A 15,252-nucleotide genomic window follows, 5' to 3' on the forward strand; every position below is an offset into this window, starting at 1 on the left:
CCGTTTGTGAGCTGCTAGTTGTGCTGCAAAGGAAAACTGAATCCCTCACATAAACCGACTTCTGTGATGTCCGGCCGTCACAGCTGGTAGCTCCACAGCGGTGTGACAGGAGTGGTGTCACTCTGCAGTGGGAGGAGGCTCCTCCCACAGACCTATCAGGTGTGCAGTTTGCAGAGGGCGTCCTGCCACTCCGCCAGCCACCAGTGACTCTCCCCTTGGATGCCATGGCACCTGTCAGGTGCGGGCAGCATCACCAACAGCCCAACACACATTTCCCACACACTCCAAAGGGCTGCAAAATGAGCTGAAAATGGGGAAAAAACTGCTCACATTTAAACAAATGTATTCGGATCATTAATGGTGCAGCCATAATATATTTATGGTGAGAAAAACACATGCTGGAATTCTCACACTAAATGATGACACACGTATAAAATGAATGACCGTAGAAAAGGACAAAGAAAATACCATTTACTGTCACAGACGTACAGTCTTATCATTAAAATCTCTGGGCCACCTTCATCACTTTCTCCCTCTCCAGTTCTCTCTCTCACTCTCTCACACACACACACACACACACACACACACACACACACACACACACACACACACCTTCTAGGAGATGAGGTAACAGGTTTTGTTTCCACCAATTGAGGGCAGAGCCGATTTATTCTGGGAAAGTGCGGTGCCCTTGACCGTCTACATCCCAAATACAGTTAGAAGCAGCTGTGCCCTGTATGAGAAGGAATGCTGGGTGGGCATCCAGGTCTGGGCTCATCAGGAACACACCTGAATTCACAAACAGCTGGTCAGTAGACAAATTAAGTCTCCATGTTCAACTGACCTCTATATATACGTAGACGGATATACAAATGGATTTTCGGCTCATGCTCGCTGAGGTTCGGCAGGGAGTGTTGTATACTAACGCAACTGAAGAGATGTTATCGACATTCACATCGTCTCTCTGTTACGAAGCTCACCTGTTTACCTTTCTTGCAAGCCATGGAGCAGCGCTCACCTTCTAGGACAAGGAGAGCTCAAGTCCACGCTGTCGTGCTGCAGGCCCGTGTGGCTCCACGCCCACCTCATACACACTAAGTCACTTAGTTGAAAAGTGATGCCTAAATAAATAATCAGTTCCCAATTATGACACTGCATTACATATATAATTATTTATTGACCTATTATTACAATTGGAATCAGAAAAGGACCCAGGGATCTTACACAATAGCAAACAGTTCAAGAGGTATTTCTACTCAGTACAGACTGGTCATCTATACAATTATTTAGTGAAAGCCTAAAACTGTCAAGGTGAAGATGATAAAGTGATCAAGAACATGACATCATGGTGTAACTAAGAGGCTCTGACTTCTAGCTGACCTTACAGTACAGTAAATTATATGAGTGAGGGAAATAATACATAGCGTCTTCGCACGTCACAACAGGTGCCAGGAAACATTCTACAAGAAAACACAAAACTAAAATCTCTGCCCGCTCTGTGTTTATAATTCTATATGTTTCAGAGCACCGTAATGCTGGGCTGTGCTTAGTTACCATGGTGATCAATTTAGCTTTTCCATCTGTCTCTGCCGGCCCTGTTAGCCAATGAAACGCCAGAATTGATTAGAGTCTCCATGTGCCTCTGCTCTGCTCCACTCCGTCTATTTGAGCGTCGCCCACAAGCTGCAGGGCAGCGAGGGCATCTTGTGCCGCTGAAGAGGAACTAGGGAAAGCAGGGCAGCCTGGCGGACACACAGAATGCAACATGCTGTCTCGTTGAGCCACAACCCTAGACACAAGCTAACATCTGATCACGTGTTTTCCTACAGCAACACATACACAACTTCTCTTGGTGTGTTTATGGAGATTCATGGAGATCCAGAGAACCTAGGACTTGCGGCATATTATCTGTAAGTTAAATGAGATCAACATTAATGATCAATAAATGATAACAAGGACTTGGCTTTTCTTAAGGCTTCCAGCTCAGTTGCATTACAGCCATTTTACACCATTATTACAACAACTCAGCTCCTTTGTGCATTTCGGGATAAGACAGGCAACTCAGGGTCAGCTGCCCCCCCGACAGCTGCCTGCATGTCCCGTAGAATCACGTTTTTGCGACTGGAAAATCGATTCCACCCAACCCCCTTCGCACCACGTGACTCTCCATCTCTGCTCTGCCCTACATTCTCATACCACCACCGTGGCTCAGCCAGGTGGGGGAGGGAGAACCTGGCACATCTTCCCGCCTCGCCACCTCCCCCGCCAGACCGGCACATGACAACACTGTCATGGTTTCAGCTCCTTTTTTTCACATCCCATTTAAAATTTTAGTGAGACGACAGAATGCAGGTGGAAGGTACACGATGCGTTGAGGGACGCGTATTGGACGTATGTGAAATTCCGAACAGGGACTCCATTAAGAACATGGAATATGAAGAAAAAATAGGCAGTTAGACAGGGAAGATCAGCATACAAGAGTCTCATTATTTATGTGCCTGTTTAAAGCTCTGTTGCGCCTCAACACCCTTACGCACTGCTCCATTCAGAGAAATTAACGCATGTTCATTGAGGTCGCGCCGCAGCGTTGCCGTGGGGATGTGAAGCCAGGCGCCAAGTGACACACAGCTAAAATAAACACCGTGACTAATGCGGCTCGAGGAGAAGGCCATGAAGCGCTGGGGCTTGCCGGTGCTGGGTTTGCCTCACACGTGCGTGTGTGCAGCATACGGTACTGCGGCACCCTGTCTTGCCAGAATGGCGCACTACCACACAGTGGAGACCAGGGATGAGAGAACAGGGGCAGGAACCTGCTGGAGTGGCAGAGAGACAAACATGAGCTCATCAGCTACAGGAAGTGCTACTGGACCCTGAGAGACCCATCTGTTGAGACACATCACTGTGTAGACAAAGCAACACATTCACTGGTTCAACAACTGTCGGAGTGGTGGGAGCTCTCGGACTCAAAAGGCCCAGGTTCGAATGACGCCTCCTGCTCTAGGAGACAAAGTGCCAGCAGCTAGTCAGGTAGACAAGTGGGCAGGCAGGTAGACAAATGCAGCAGCGTCAAATGTGGGATGTGCTTGATATAGAATGGCAGCGTAATGATTTCAACAGATGAGGTGAAGGGAAGGGGGTGAGTAAAAAGAGCTGTGCGCCACCCCAGTGCTCTCCAATGCGTCACATATCACGTTGCTGCGTGTTGCTGGGACCAGCACGATCAATGTGTATTGTCTGCATGTTTCCTTAACCGCCTGCCTTGGGTGGAACACAGGTGTCCTGGGTGCAGGAGGTGAGGAAACACGGACCCCAGCGCAGTGCAGCACCCTGCAGGTACACCACATGGGCTTCACACGAAAAAAAACGTGTGGAGAAATATCCCAGCATCCCCCTCTTCAGGGGCATTCTCTCCATGCGGCTTTCAGTGGCTATCAAAAACCGCTGGAGTGCAGAACTCTCAGGTCAGCATGGAGATGAGCTCACGGTTCGAAATGAGTCCCAAGCTGCTCTGCGGAGAGCTGCCGTTCTCCCTCACCTGTGCCTCCTTTATGCACTGTGTCCATTACAGCAGGACAGCACGGCACTCACACTTGATTCCTCTTTACCCAAATGAGCACAAAACGCTCTTCTCACACACCTCCTCCTACTCTGTTCTGAGCACAACATCAAAAGGCTTATATACATATGTTCTGACATGTGGTGGCAAAAAGGTGCCAGCAGGGGGTGAGGTGGTTAGAGTTGCTGTCTTCTGCTCCTTGAACCCAAGTTCAATTTCCCTGCTCCTGCTGTAGTGTCCTTGATTAAGGTACTTACACTGAACTGATACAGTACAAATTCCCCAGCTGTCTAAACGGGTAAATCGATGCAAATAGTTCAGCACTGTAGGGTGTTCTGATAAAAGGAATAAATAAGTTAACGTAACCATCAAAGTATTCAGCTAAATTTGTGTTTAGTTTGCAAACCACTGCAACGCATCACCGTGGAGCCACTGTCAGTACAGTACAGCTCAAATGCTTATGAAAAGCAAGAACAAGTTCCACACTCGTGGCATGAGCCCCAGGTACGAGCACAGACGCAGCGAAGTTTGCACAGCTACTGTATCTGTAGTTCCTCCCACACAAAGCAGCTCATTAACATCACTTATGTAAGAGTGTGTTTACTGTGTTTCAGCGCAGGGAACAGTGGCTATGTGCAGCTTTGGGTCAAACGGCACTCGCCTCGCACACGCACTTCATACATTAATCTCCGTTACATAAAAGCTTAAGACCCAACTGTATACAACCTCCATGGGGCAGCAGAAAATAAAACTGGGGGGGGGGGGGGGGGGGATGGAATGAAGCTGCGCTAAAAAGCTGGGCTGCTGTTCTTCGAAATGCCGCACAAGCGATCTTTCACGAGAAATTATTTATTCATATGAGAGAGTGCGGCAAATGGGCTGCAGATTCGTTCACTCTCCTCCCCCTTCTCCTTCCTTCCCTGATGTTCAAATATAGAAGCCATACCGTCAAGGAGCAGATCGCAAAGTAGGTCATCCGGGAAGGAAAGAGCGCAGCCAAAAAAAAAAAAAACCCACATACTAATTATACATATGCATTTTTACATAAGTGCGCACGTACACACACGCACACAGAATACATACACTATATACACACAGTGGGGAAGGTCAGCACCAGTGCAGTGGTGCCATGGGCACCTTTTATAGGTGGGCCCAAGTGTGGATGGAATATTAAAAACGCTTAGTGAACGTAGTGCGATGGGTTGGGGTTTCTAGACACAAACTCAGTCTCATCTCTGTTAGTTTCCACTATTCTCAGCTCTGTCATCTTTTGTCCTTTATGGTCCAACGGCAGCTTCAGTGACCACAAGATGACCTCCTGCAGGTTTCCTCACCACACATTTTCCTTTAGAAGAGACTGGAATTCAGTCAGAGTCCCAGATCTCAGTAGTCTCTTCTCCAAAACGACTTACAACCTTAATCTGCATACACTGATTTACCCCCTTGTACAGCAAGGTAATTTTTACCTTATTAGTTTGGGGTAAGTACCTCAACTGAAGGTACTGCTGGAGGGGAATTTAAACCAGGGATCTTTCCATCCAAAGGTGGCAACTATGCCCCCTGCTGCAAAACACAACAATATCTGATAATAAATACATTAGATATAAAAAAATACATTAAAAATAAATGCATAACATAAAAAGACTGGCTGTTGCACAGCATGAAAAGAAAATCAAACGGCAACTGTCATTTAAGTGATCGTTAACTATTTAGGATCAATGCATTAATTAACGTGGTGTGAGCTCATGATAAAACACATTGACTCTGCTATTATGTAACATCATAGCTGCTGCAGTTGAACAAAGAGGGGTGGGGCTGTGATGGTGGGGGACACAGTAAACCAATGGAGGAACTCTACTGAGTAGTGAGAGAGATGGACACTTCACTGATCCCAGCCATGTACACACACACACACACACACACACACACAATACAGATAAAAGCATACACACGGACACAGAACACACAAAAAGCGGTCAAGGGAGGGAAGATGGGGATACAGCTCCTTCAGTCCAGCCTCCCCATATATTTGCCCTGATACAGGTTAGGACAAGATGAGACATCCAGTTGCTAAGTCCTGCCCCACTGTGACTCCACCCACACCAAGGCCCACCCCCTGCCTCTGTCACTGCATGCAGCTGAGAGAAGGGGAGCTGCAGAGACACACTGTGGTGCATGGCAATGACCACCCATGCAAGAGCAAGAGAGCACTGTGTGCGTGTCTCTGGATGTAGGGTTGGGCCAAGGAGTGTTGTAGCTGATTGCTGAGAAGTGAAATGAAAAGAAACACCCACAGAGGTACAACACTGCAGTGATGTACATGGCCCAGGGATCCTGCCCAGTGCTGGGGTGTGTGAGTGACATCAGTACTGCTGTCCTGCAGTTTTATTAATGGGCTAAATTTGAGACAAATATGGACAGACTGGTTGCTATGGGAACTGCATCTGCAGTGAGCATGGTGGTGAGGGGTGCTGGGGGATAAGCAGTGAAAGACTGGAGACAGTGGGGGGGGGCATAAGACATCAAGGAGGGGCATGGGGGGAGGGATGGGCTGGACTGGGGGGATTAGGGCCAAATGAAAAAAAATCTCAGTTCAGCATTGACAGTGACCTTGAAAGAGGGAGAGACGAAGAAACACACAGCAGAGCTGCATGTGTGTCTATTTACTCAAACTCTCTCAGATGAACACCATCACTACACTGAGAATGTGGGTCAGTTCACTTCATCTCACTCCTTTTTTATTCAAGCAAACGTTTCTTTAGCACGGGTGGCCAGGCTGTCAGAGGGGTGGAAACACATCAAAATACACACACGGAACTACAGCTGGAGGTGGGGTTCAAATCTGCAACCTGTGGGGCCGCAGCTCTACCCACAACACTACCAACTGCCCCACACACACATGCGCGCGCACACATAGGTGTATTGACCGGAACACCGTTTCCCTCCCCCTTTTAGTGGAAAGCGTCACACTGAGGGGGGTCAAAGTAGCTCCAGGAAATGTCAGCAGGTGTCGCACTCGCAACCCATCTCAAGGACACACAGCATCAGTGGAACACTACAGGACATGGAATGTCTCCTGGAGCACAAAATCAGGATGAGTGAGTGAAACACGGTACAGAAAGTAAAACAAAAGAATCAGAGTGAGACAGTGAAGAAGGGAACTACACAGAGTGTAAGGCATTGGGGGTGGCTGTGGGAGTGGGAAAGCAGCACTCAATAAAAAGGGAATAAGCTGTGTGTTCCTGTGGATGTACTGCAGCCCCACAAGCTCAGTGCAGACACCCCCTTTTCACCGCATAAACAGTGGGAGGGAGCAGAAGGAGTAGTGGTTAGAGCTGCTGCCTTGGTTCGAAATTCATTCTCCCTCTATAGTACCCTTGAGCAAAGTACTTTCCCTGATTTAATATGGTTAAAATGACCTCTAGTTCTAAAACTAAGCAGGCTAACATTGTGAGTGGCATTGGAGAAAAACACGAGATAACATGAATAACTATACATATAATGCAAAATAATGATGAGGCTTATGTCATCTAGTGATCAGGTACACTCACTAGGGTTTTATCTCAGTGTTAAGTAGGGCCCAGCGGAGAGTGATGGGGTTGTATGAGTACACAGTGTGAGACGGGGTGGAGAAAGTATGAGGAGAGAGGCCTAAGCATGCACACACGTACACGTACACGTACACACACACACACACACACACACACACACTCTGCGGTACTACCTTCTCCTCCCTCTGCCTGGAAAGGGGGACACTGCAGAGCGCCCGGCCCCGTGCGTGGGCTGCATGCTAATGCCAGCACCGGCTGCTAAATATAGAGCAGGCGTGTGTGTGTCTGCGTGTGCATGTGCGCACCGCAGCCAGCATAGCCCTTTAATATTTCATCTGCAGAGCAGAGACAGAAAGAGAGCGAAGAGCAACTGAACAGAGGCGCACAGTCATAATCCCTTCCTGTTTCCCTGTACCACTCACACATTCTTGAGTCTGGGAAAAATGTGTTTCATCACAGCCAATCATTAGGATACCCTCCTATTTTGTGTGGTAAAATAAAAGGGGGGGGGGGGGGCAAAAGGTTTCTTTAAATAATTTTAAATAAATTAAAACTCACACATCTAGCTGCGTCTGCCCAATAAGCAAAGTCACTTGGTTCGGAGGACGAGTGGAACTAAGTCTCCTGAGATGAACCCTCGGACGGGAAGTACTCTGACAAATGATGGAACTGTCAGCCGCTGTGTCCTCACACAACCCCCCTGGGGCCCAAAGACTGTAGGGACACTGCCGCTGCCTGCTGTGACTCCTCATGTGAGGAGCGTTTCAGTTGCTGGCCTGCACATGGTGGAGACAATGCGCATTCAACCAGGACAGCACTATCCTCAAAATATAGCACAATACAACATCCAAGTTGTGGTAAATAGTGTACTGAAAATAAAGGTCTCAAAAAACCCAATAATTATATTTATTCATTCAACAGTGTCAAAGCAACAGCACAGTCCAACCTCAGACTCACCCACACCACACTACTGTACTTCAGTGGGAGCGTTTTATTGCCAACTAGTGGCTGGATGTGGAAACACAGGATTTGCTCCGAACAAAATTTTGAAAAACAGCTAATTGAAGAAAATGCAATTAAAATGACAAATTATAGAAATTACACATGTATGTACATATTAGAACACTCACATCTGAGAGATCACTGTAATTCCAGTTATTACTTATTGACACCAATGAGGCTCTTCATTCAGATATTACAGTAGAGAAGAAGGGAAGGAAGAGAGCAACTAATAAACAGCTCAGCCTAAAATAAGGATTTATTGATATGATGCAGTCAGAACTGCTGATTTATACCAAACTGTGCCAGACACAAAGTAGAGAAATCTCCTCTTCTCATCACAGTGAAGTGTCATTTCAGGACAAAATGGACACGTAGCTCTTCAAAGGGCTCATTTATGGATCTGCGACACTCGGAGACACACACAGCTGCATACACTGTGAGGCCAGACAGTCACCGACCAACGCATACAGTGTTGCACACAAAGACGCTGAGAGATGGGTACAGATAGCCAGGAGTTAAAGAAAGTGGGGAAAATACAGACGCGCGTGCATGCAAAGACAGCCCCAGGTGACACCTGCGTTAATCTGTCCCTGCAGTCCATTAGCAGCCACTTGCCACCAATTCCAGTGCTGCACAAAGAGAGTAAATAACATGCTGGGAGAGACACTATAATCGTACTTCAACTGAAATGTTATGAAAACATGACGCGCACAGATGAGATGAGTGGATTAGTGCACAGATGTCAAACGATGACATGTCCAAGCAGAGACGCCCTGCTGAGACATGGATGGATTGGGGGGGTCCTTTGGAGCCAGTCCCTGTGAGGCAGACAGCGAACGCCACAGGCCTCGTATTACTGCCCATAAACCTCTAATCCAGCTGCAAAATATTTCAACGTTTTATTTTCAATTAAAGTTTCCGTTAGAATAACAAGGGTAAGTGGCGTCTGGTCAAACATGACTCATAGCGACAGCTTGCATGGCTTTCATGGTAAAAGAGGGTACAGATGTGATACAGATGTCTCTGTGTTGTGAACATGCGGCAAATACAGACACTGCGCACTGATTCTGCACACCTACCGTCGAACCAGGAGTCAACCATGTTAGAGAATTAGGAGAAACAATTTCATAGACTAATTTAACATTACTCTACTTTGTATTTATTATTATACACTTACTATTCTCTGTTTTATCATGTATTATTTATTAAGTCATTACAATAACACTTTTTAAGTATGTAAAAAAAATTTTTTGTATATGAGGGACTGCACTTTGGAGAGTATTTAGAAGATTTTATTCTGTTAATGATGCCATTAGTCACAGCATAAGAATGTAACATCTGATGCACAAATTAGCCTCTGTTACTGAGACAATTTCAGGGAGGCTGAAGACAGCAGCTATGTATTAGTCACCTTATCACTGTGCCCCCCCTCCCCTTCCCCCACAGCTCCATCTCCTACCCACAAGACCCTGGAGCCATATGTGCTAAATATAACAGGATACAGAAGATGCTGCACTTCCAACACTTGGAGCTTTTCACATCACTCGGCCTGTAGGTGAATGGTGCAGGTCTTTGGGCTCAGAGTTAATAGTGTGGGTCAGTGGGGGCCCCAAGACTTGCGGGGGGGGGCTGGGGCAAGAGATTGGTGATGTCCTACCTCTTGAAGTGACTTAGCAGGGCGCCCACAAGCTCCCCGACGCGGCTCTCGCCTGCTGGTACCATGCCCTGGAGGCACACAATCAGGTCCCTGCTGTCTTTGGTGTGGAACACCACGAGCTGGTCCTTCCCTGGGGACACGCTCACCCCTGTCACCTGTGGGCAGGAAGACATGTAACACACCTGCTTCTTACAGAGAAGCACCATAGGCTGGTGCAACTCCTACCAGATGACCAACTGTAAAGGACAAACAGATGGTGTGATGCAAGTTTATGAAACACTAAGGAGATCAGGAACGAAGGGGGTCTGATAGACATGGGCTCAACACTCATCTTTAAGGGATTCAGTAGCTCTGAGGGACACAGGGAACTCATTCCACCACACTGGAGCTAAAATTAAGAAACTACATACTTTGGTGTTTGGACCAAGCAGCTAGAATAAAACAGTGAAATAAAAGTAATGGAATGTTTCATTCTCTCCAGATGGACCCCCTATGAGTAGGATCACCAAGCGGCCAGAAGTGGAGGAACACAGGGCTCTTGCTGGGGTGTAGGGAGTCATCAAGTCCTGAAGGTAGCAGGGTGCAGATCTTTCAGTCGTCTTATTTTGGGGAGAACTTCTGCATTTCCAGCTCTCAGAAACGGAGTTCAGCAGGTCATACGTGTCAGTTTATGGCCATCTCCTGCCTTCAGCTCTGGACCTCTGTGACTCGACATGCACCAATGTCGGGTCAATCACAGTAGAAGCTGAAGAAATGCGCAGAGGGGCAAGTGGCCTGCCCTGCTGTCAAGCCCAAACACTAACTAAAACAGACTGACAGACACAGGGCCATGTGCCATAAACTTCAACATCTCCTGGCATCTCATCTTTTAGCTGGGGAAAAAAATCTGCAGGCAACTCATAACACTTTCACACATCTCCAGTGAAGCTTTCACAACATGTCACTGTGCACATGTCAGCAAAAAAGTGTGAGCAAGCATTTGGAGAGGATGAAATATTCCATTATTAGCTCATTCTTGTTATTATTTCATACTATCTGCTTGGCCCCCACACACAAGCGCTCAAAAACTGAAAGTGTATAGGTTCTCAGTTTTGCTTCTATTCTGGTGAAAGAACTTCCCTGTGTCCCTCAGAGCTACTGAATCCTTTTCAATATTCAAGAAGAGATCAAAACCCATCTCTTTCAAATCCACTTCTGCACCGATCTAACAGCTCCATAAACTCACATCACACCCCATGTCAGGATTACTCATGTATTTCCTACTCGTGTTAAAAAAAAAAAAAAATGCCATACTAGACATGCTGACTGTGCTTCAATCATGTGTTTGGATCTTTAACTCTCTGTCTGCTACTGATGCACTTTATTTGATTAACTCTGTCTGCTACTGATGCACTTTGATTTACTTTTGAGTTGGAGTAAACTGTCTGCTAAATAAATGCATGTAAATGCATATTTCAGTTGATAACTTAAAGCTGGATTCTCGTGAACTATTACCTCGTTTCCCTCTTCAGTATAAGATCTGAAAATTCCAGAAGTTGCCCCTTTGGATATGAGTACTATATTGTTACATTCCAGTTGTACGAGTAGAGCTACTGTAATGTTAGCGACGTCATTCATAATATTGATGCCGTGATCTGTAATGGCCTGTAATGGACCAGAAGTGCGGGTAGCCATACCGGCCTGGTCCCAGAGGGGTGGCGGGTTTCTGCCATTACGTAACCAAGGGTTGAATCATGCAGCCCACCCACATCAGATAGACACAGCTCAAGATCCAACCCAACAAACCCGTCGGTGGGCACTGCGTCTGTTAAACCCAAAAATATCTGGCATTGTGCACCAACTCAGTCATGAGGCCAAAATGACAGCAATACAGTAAATGTGAGGACTATTAGAATACACCTGCCAAAGTGTCCCTTTATTCAATTAGGCCGTTACAGGAGCCCAAACAAAATAATCTTATGATTTCTATTGGCTCAGGTAATGCGGAAGGAGAGAAATACCAAACTATGGAGACTTGGCTTCCACGCTGCAAAACTGCATACTGCATTCCAGGTACATGAAATAATGCAATAAAAAACTGACAAGTGTGTGGTCACTTCATCATCATAAAGCATAATGTTTGTGATAACTGTTTCTTCAAGTATTTACTTATTTAACTGTTTGATTTTGTAGTTATTGCTAGCAATTCCAGTGAATACAGAATGTAAATTTGTGTTGTGTGAGTCTGTCATTCATTTTATCTGTAATTTCTCAGAGTGGTGAGTGTGTTCAACACAATACTATAACAATAAATCATACTGCAAGCTGCATGAACAAATAAATATATTAATATAAACAGATTGTCATAAAGGGAAATCATACTGCATATTTTTTATGAGAAGCTCTGGCATGAGCTCTGGCACTGGTGTGTACATGGAACCCTTGTTTCTTATTGCCCTCGCAGAGAGTCACCTGTCTAAGTCACTCAACAAGGCTCTCTGTTAAAAACAGGCAGCTGCGCCGGGGGACTAAACATCTCGACGTTTCAAACATGGAGGTTGACATGATGAGACAAAGAGCAAAGGAGGAGGCCGTGCAACAGAGACAGCAAGGCCGAACAGGAGAAGAAGGACAGGCGGCAAAACAAAAGGAGACACAGGAAGACAGATGCTCCTGTGGGGAGCGGGCAGCACGTGGAGGAAGCAGATCTGTGAACACATGCCTGAATGGTATCAGACATCAGCTGATCCTCCCCTCCTTCGCTGTCACCATGACAACCCTGTCTCCTGGGAAGTTGGCATGACAACGGTTGGAGAGAGTAAAAGAGAGGGATAAAGAGGGACTGAGATGGTTAAGGAGCTGGGGGGGGGGAGGCAGTGAGAATAAGAGAGAAGTTGACACAGAGAAGCGTTTCTTTTCATTCAAAGGGATTTCTGTTTGACACAAACGAGTCAAGATGATGAACCGTCATGTAATTGCTTCCGTAACTGAGAAGCCTGACCAGGCAGATGAATTTAGAGGCAGGTTCGCCGTGGTTGTGCCAGCTAAGAGTGACCACCCATCTTATCGTGTCATCATGTTCCTCAAATTGGGCCATAAACAAAGATGGAGGCTGGGGAGGATTTAACAGGAAAATAAGCTGCAGTTCAATAGCCAGGGGAACAATCTACCCTATAAATATATTGATCGGTTCATTACCTTCCTGTACTTCCTCCTCTTTGCATTTCCTCTCTCCTGCATTAGCATGAACTTTCAGTGCCAAGGGCAAAAACCACCAAACATCAAAGTGCCTGCCTCTGTAATCCGCCGTCTCTCTGTCGCCCTACACTTTGTTCACTTAGCCACTGTGCAGCTCAGATCCCCTCCCGGTGGGTACACTCACAGCCTGTCTGTGCTCAACGGCATTATTATGATAGCATCAGCCCTCCTTCTGCATTCCTGCACTGCTTTCTGATCCTTTTCACCCTTCCATATGCTTTAAAGGCTCTGTGTGTACACACACCACACTCAACCAGTGCACTCAGTTCGAGAAACTGGGGCCTCCAGCACTTTGAGTCGTTTTCACGTTAGAAAGAGTGATGTCTGATGGGGGCGCAGGCAATGAGGGCATGGTAGAGGTTGCGGTCGCCTCTGATGGCCAGAGCACAGGGATGCTGGATGAGCCGACCGCACACTGCGATCTCCAAAGAGGAACAGTCAAGTCCCCCCACAAAGTCAAGTCAGCAGGTATAAGCCAGTTAGCCTTGCTGTAATCCCTCTCAATATTCAAGGATTTGACCCAAAAAACACTCAGAGTGACTGACAGAGCTTGGACTATGATGTTCTGTTGAAAAAAATCCAGATGGCTTGTCTTGCAAAGTCCTGAAGCCAAAAAAGGCTTAATATCTGATGGCTTTGTGTCTGACATCGAGTGAACAGAACATCGCATCATTGAGGAACAGAAAAGGAAAGCGAGGTCTGTACATCAGGGTAAGGGTGTGTGTCCCTTCAAACTTGCAGAGACTTGCTAATAAATGTGAATTCCATTTAAATAAACCAGCATTTCTCCTTTTCTCCTCATAGAGCCAGTTTACTAAAGGAAATGTCAACGTGGGACATGCCAAGACGGTCCTGCAGGTCAGTACATAGTGCAGAGAAGCCCTTCCCTCATAGAACACCATGGTAGACAATAAAAAACCGCTACGACAGCTTAAGAAAATGGCTAAATTTTTTTCATACAACAGTCTTATGTAGTACAACTACATTTTTTTTCCCCCAGCAACATGGTAATTCTATGTCAACAGGTATCTCATTCACTGCCTGATATATGCTTCACTCTGCAAAACCACAATGACACTGCACTTCTTCCTTCAGAAAATTAACTGCAGTATATACTTCCTACCAATCACAGCATCAGTTATGGTAAATTGAACTCACAACTAAAACCATGTAATCACTGCAAAGTTTTAGAAAGCGTTTAGAACATGAATAGACTTACAGTATGGTAAAGTGTTTCTCCTGTAGTTTATGCATCAGAATCCAAATGAATCCTGCCCCATTTCATAGTTTTAAAAAAGATTGTTACAGAGTTATGAAATATGTCAGTGAAATCACTGTCACACAGAAAAAAAACTTTGGTTAATTTCTATGCGATTTGTTTCAGCCAGGAAGCTATTATTTTTCTCCAGGAAGAAATAATGATAATTCAACCCCCTATTAAGTGAAGTCTGTGTATTGGGGTGTGTAAGAAATGGAAGAAATACACCTTGTTTGGCGAGGGATAGGTGAGTATCATTTACTCGTTAATATGAGACCCACAGAGTGTTTTTGCATGCAAGTTTTGTGCTTGATTTCGTCCTCAGTCGGGATCAACAGTGACATTAACACAGTGAGCTGTGAGGGCCAAACACGTACATTATAGAGAGGAATGCTCTTCATGGGCCTGTACTGCTTCAGGGGGTCCATCTTGTACAGATGTCGGTCAGTGATGAGCACCGCGCGGTCCTCACACTTGTGGAAGCGATTGATCTGTAAGAAAAGGGCCTTCGCTGAAAAGGCTACGAAGCATTGCTGCAGGTACACGCAAGTGCAGGAGCACACAGAAGACCTTTTGTATCACATTCTGTACTTTGGTATCGCATGATGTACTTTTTCATATTTCAAATAATTTAAAGTTATTTTTTGGCCACGTCTGAGGTGCGAAGTGGTTAAGAAACACATAGATGAGCATCACTTTGACTGTTTAGTGATGCTAAAGGAAAAGCAGCTGTTCTTCTTGTGGCTTGAGACCCTGGGGGTTGTACCTTTCGTACATTGCTGGAGAAAAGGACTCTCATGAACTTGTCCTTGCGCTGCAGGTCACTGGAGACCAGAGTAAAGGACGACGCTGTCTCAGGACTATCACGTTTCTGAGGACAAAGGTAAGCATGAGCCAGTGAAAGAAACCATCAGATGTGCACAATGACTATGAAATAATTTAAAAAAAAAACCATGTACAGTGGAAACACGCAAAGCATGAGGAGCCCTAA

The 15,252-nt window shown here is 45.9% G+C and overlaps 1 protein-coding gene across 1 annotated transcript in view; it reads right to left on the reverse strand.

Annotated features, from left to right (window-relative positions):
• The window catches only part of myo1d (myosin 1D), a 65,927-nt gene that overhangs the window by 5,420 nt on the left and 45,255 nt on the right, over positions 1 to 15,252 (reverse strand). The window contains exons 19-21 of the mRNA XM_018726287.2: positions 15,028 to 15,132; positions 14,639 to 14,752; positions 9,767 to 9,921 (exon numbers count right to left, since the gene is read on the reverse strand). Coding sequence (XP_018581803.1) covers positions 9,767 to 9,921; positions 14,639 to 14,752; positions 15,028 to 15,132 — 374 coding nt within the window. The remainder of the gene's footprint in view (positions 1 to 9,766; positions 9,922 to 14,638; positions 14,753 to 15,027; positions 15,133 to 15,252) is intronic.

Source organism: Scleropages formosus, chromosome 21 (assembly GCF_900964775.1).
Source record: "Scleropages formosus chromosome 21, fSclFor1.1, whole genome shotgun sequence".
NCBI classification, from domain to species: domain Eukaryota; kingdom Metazoa; phylum Chordata; class Actinopteri; order Osteoglossiformes; family Osteoglossidae; genus Scleropages; species Scleropages formosus.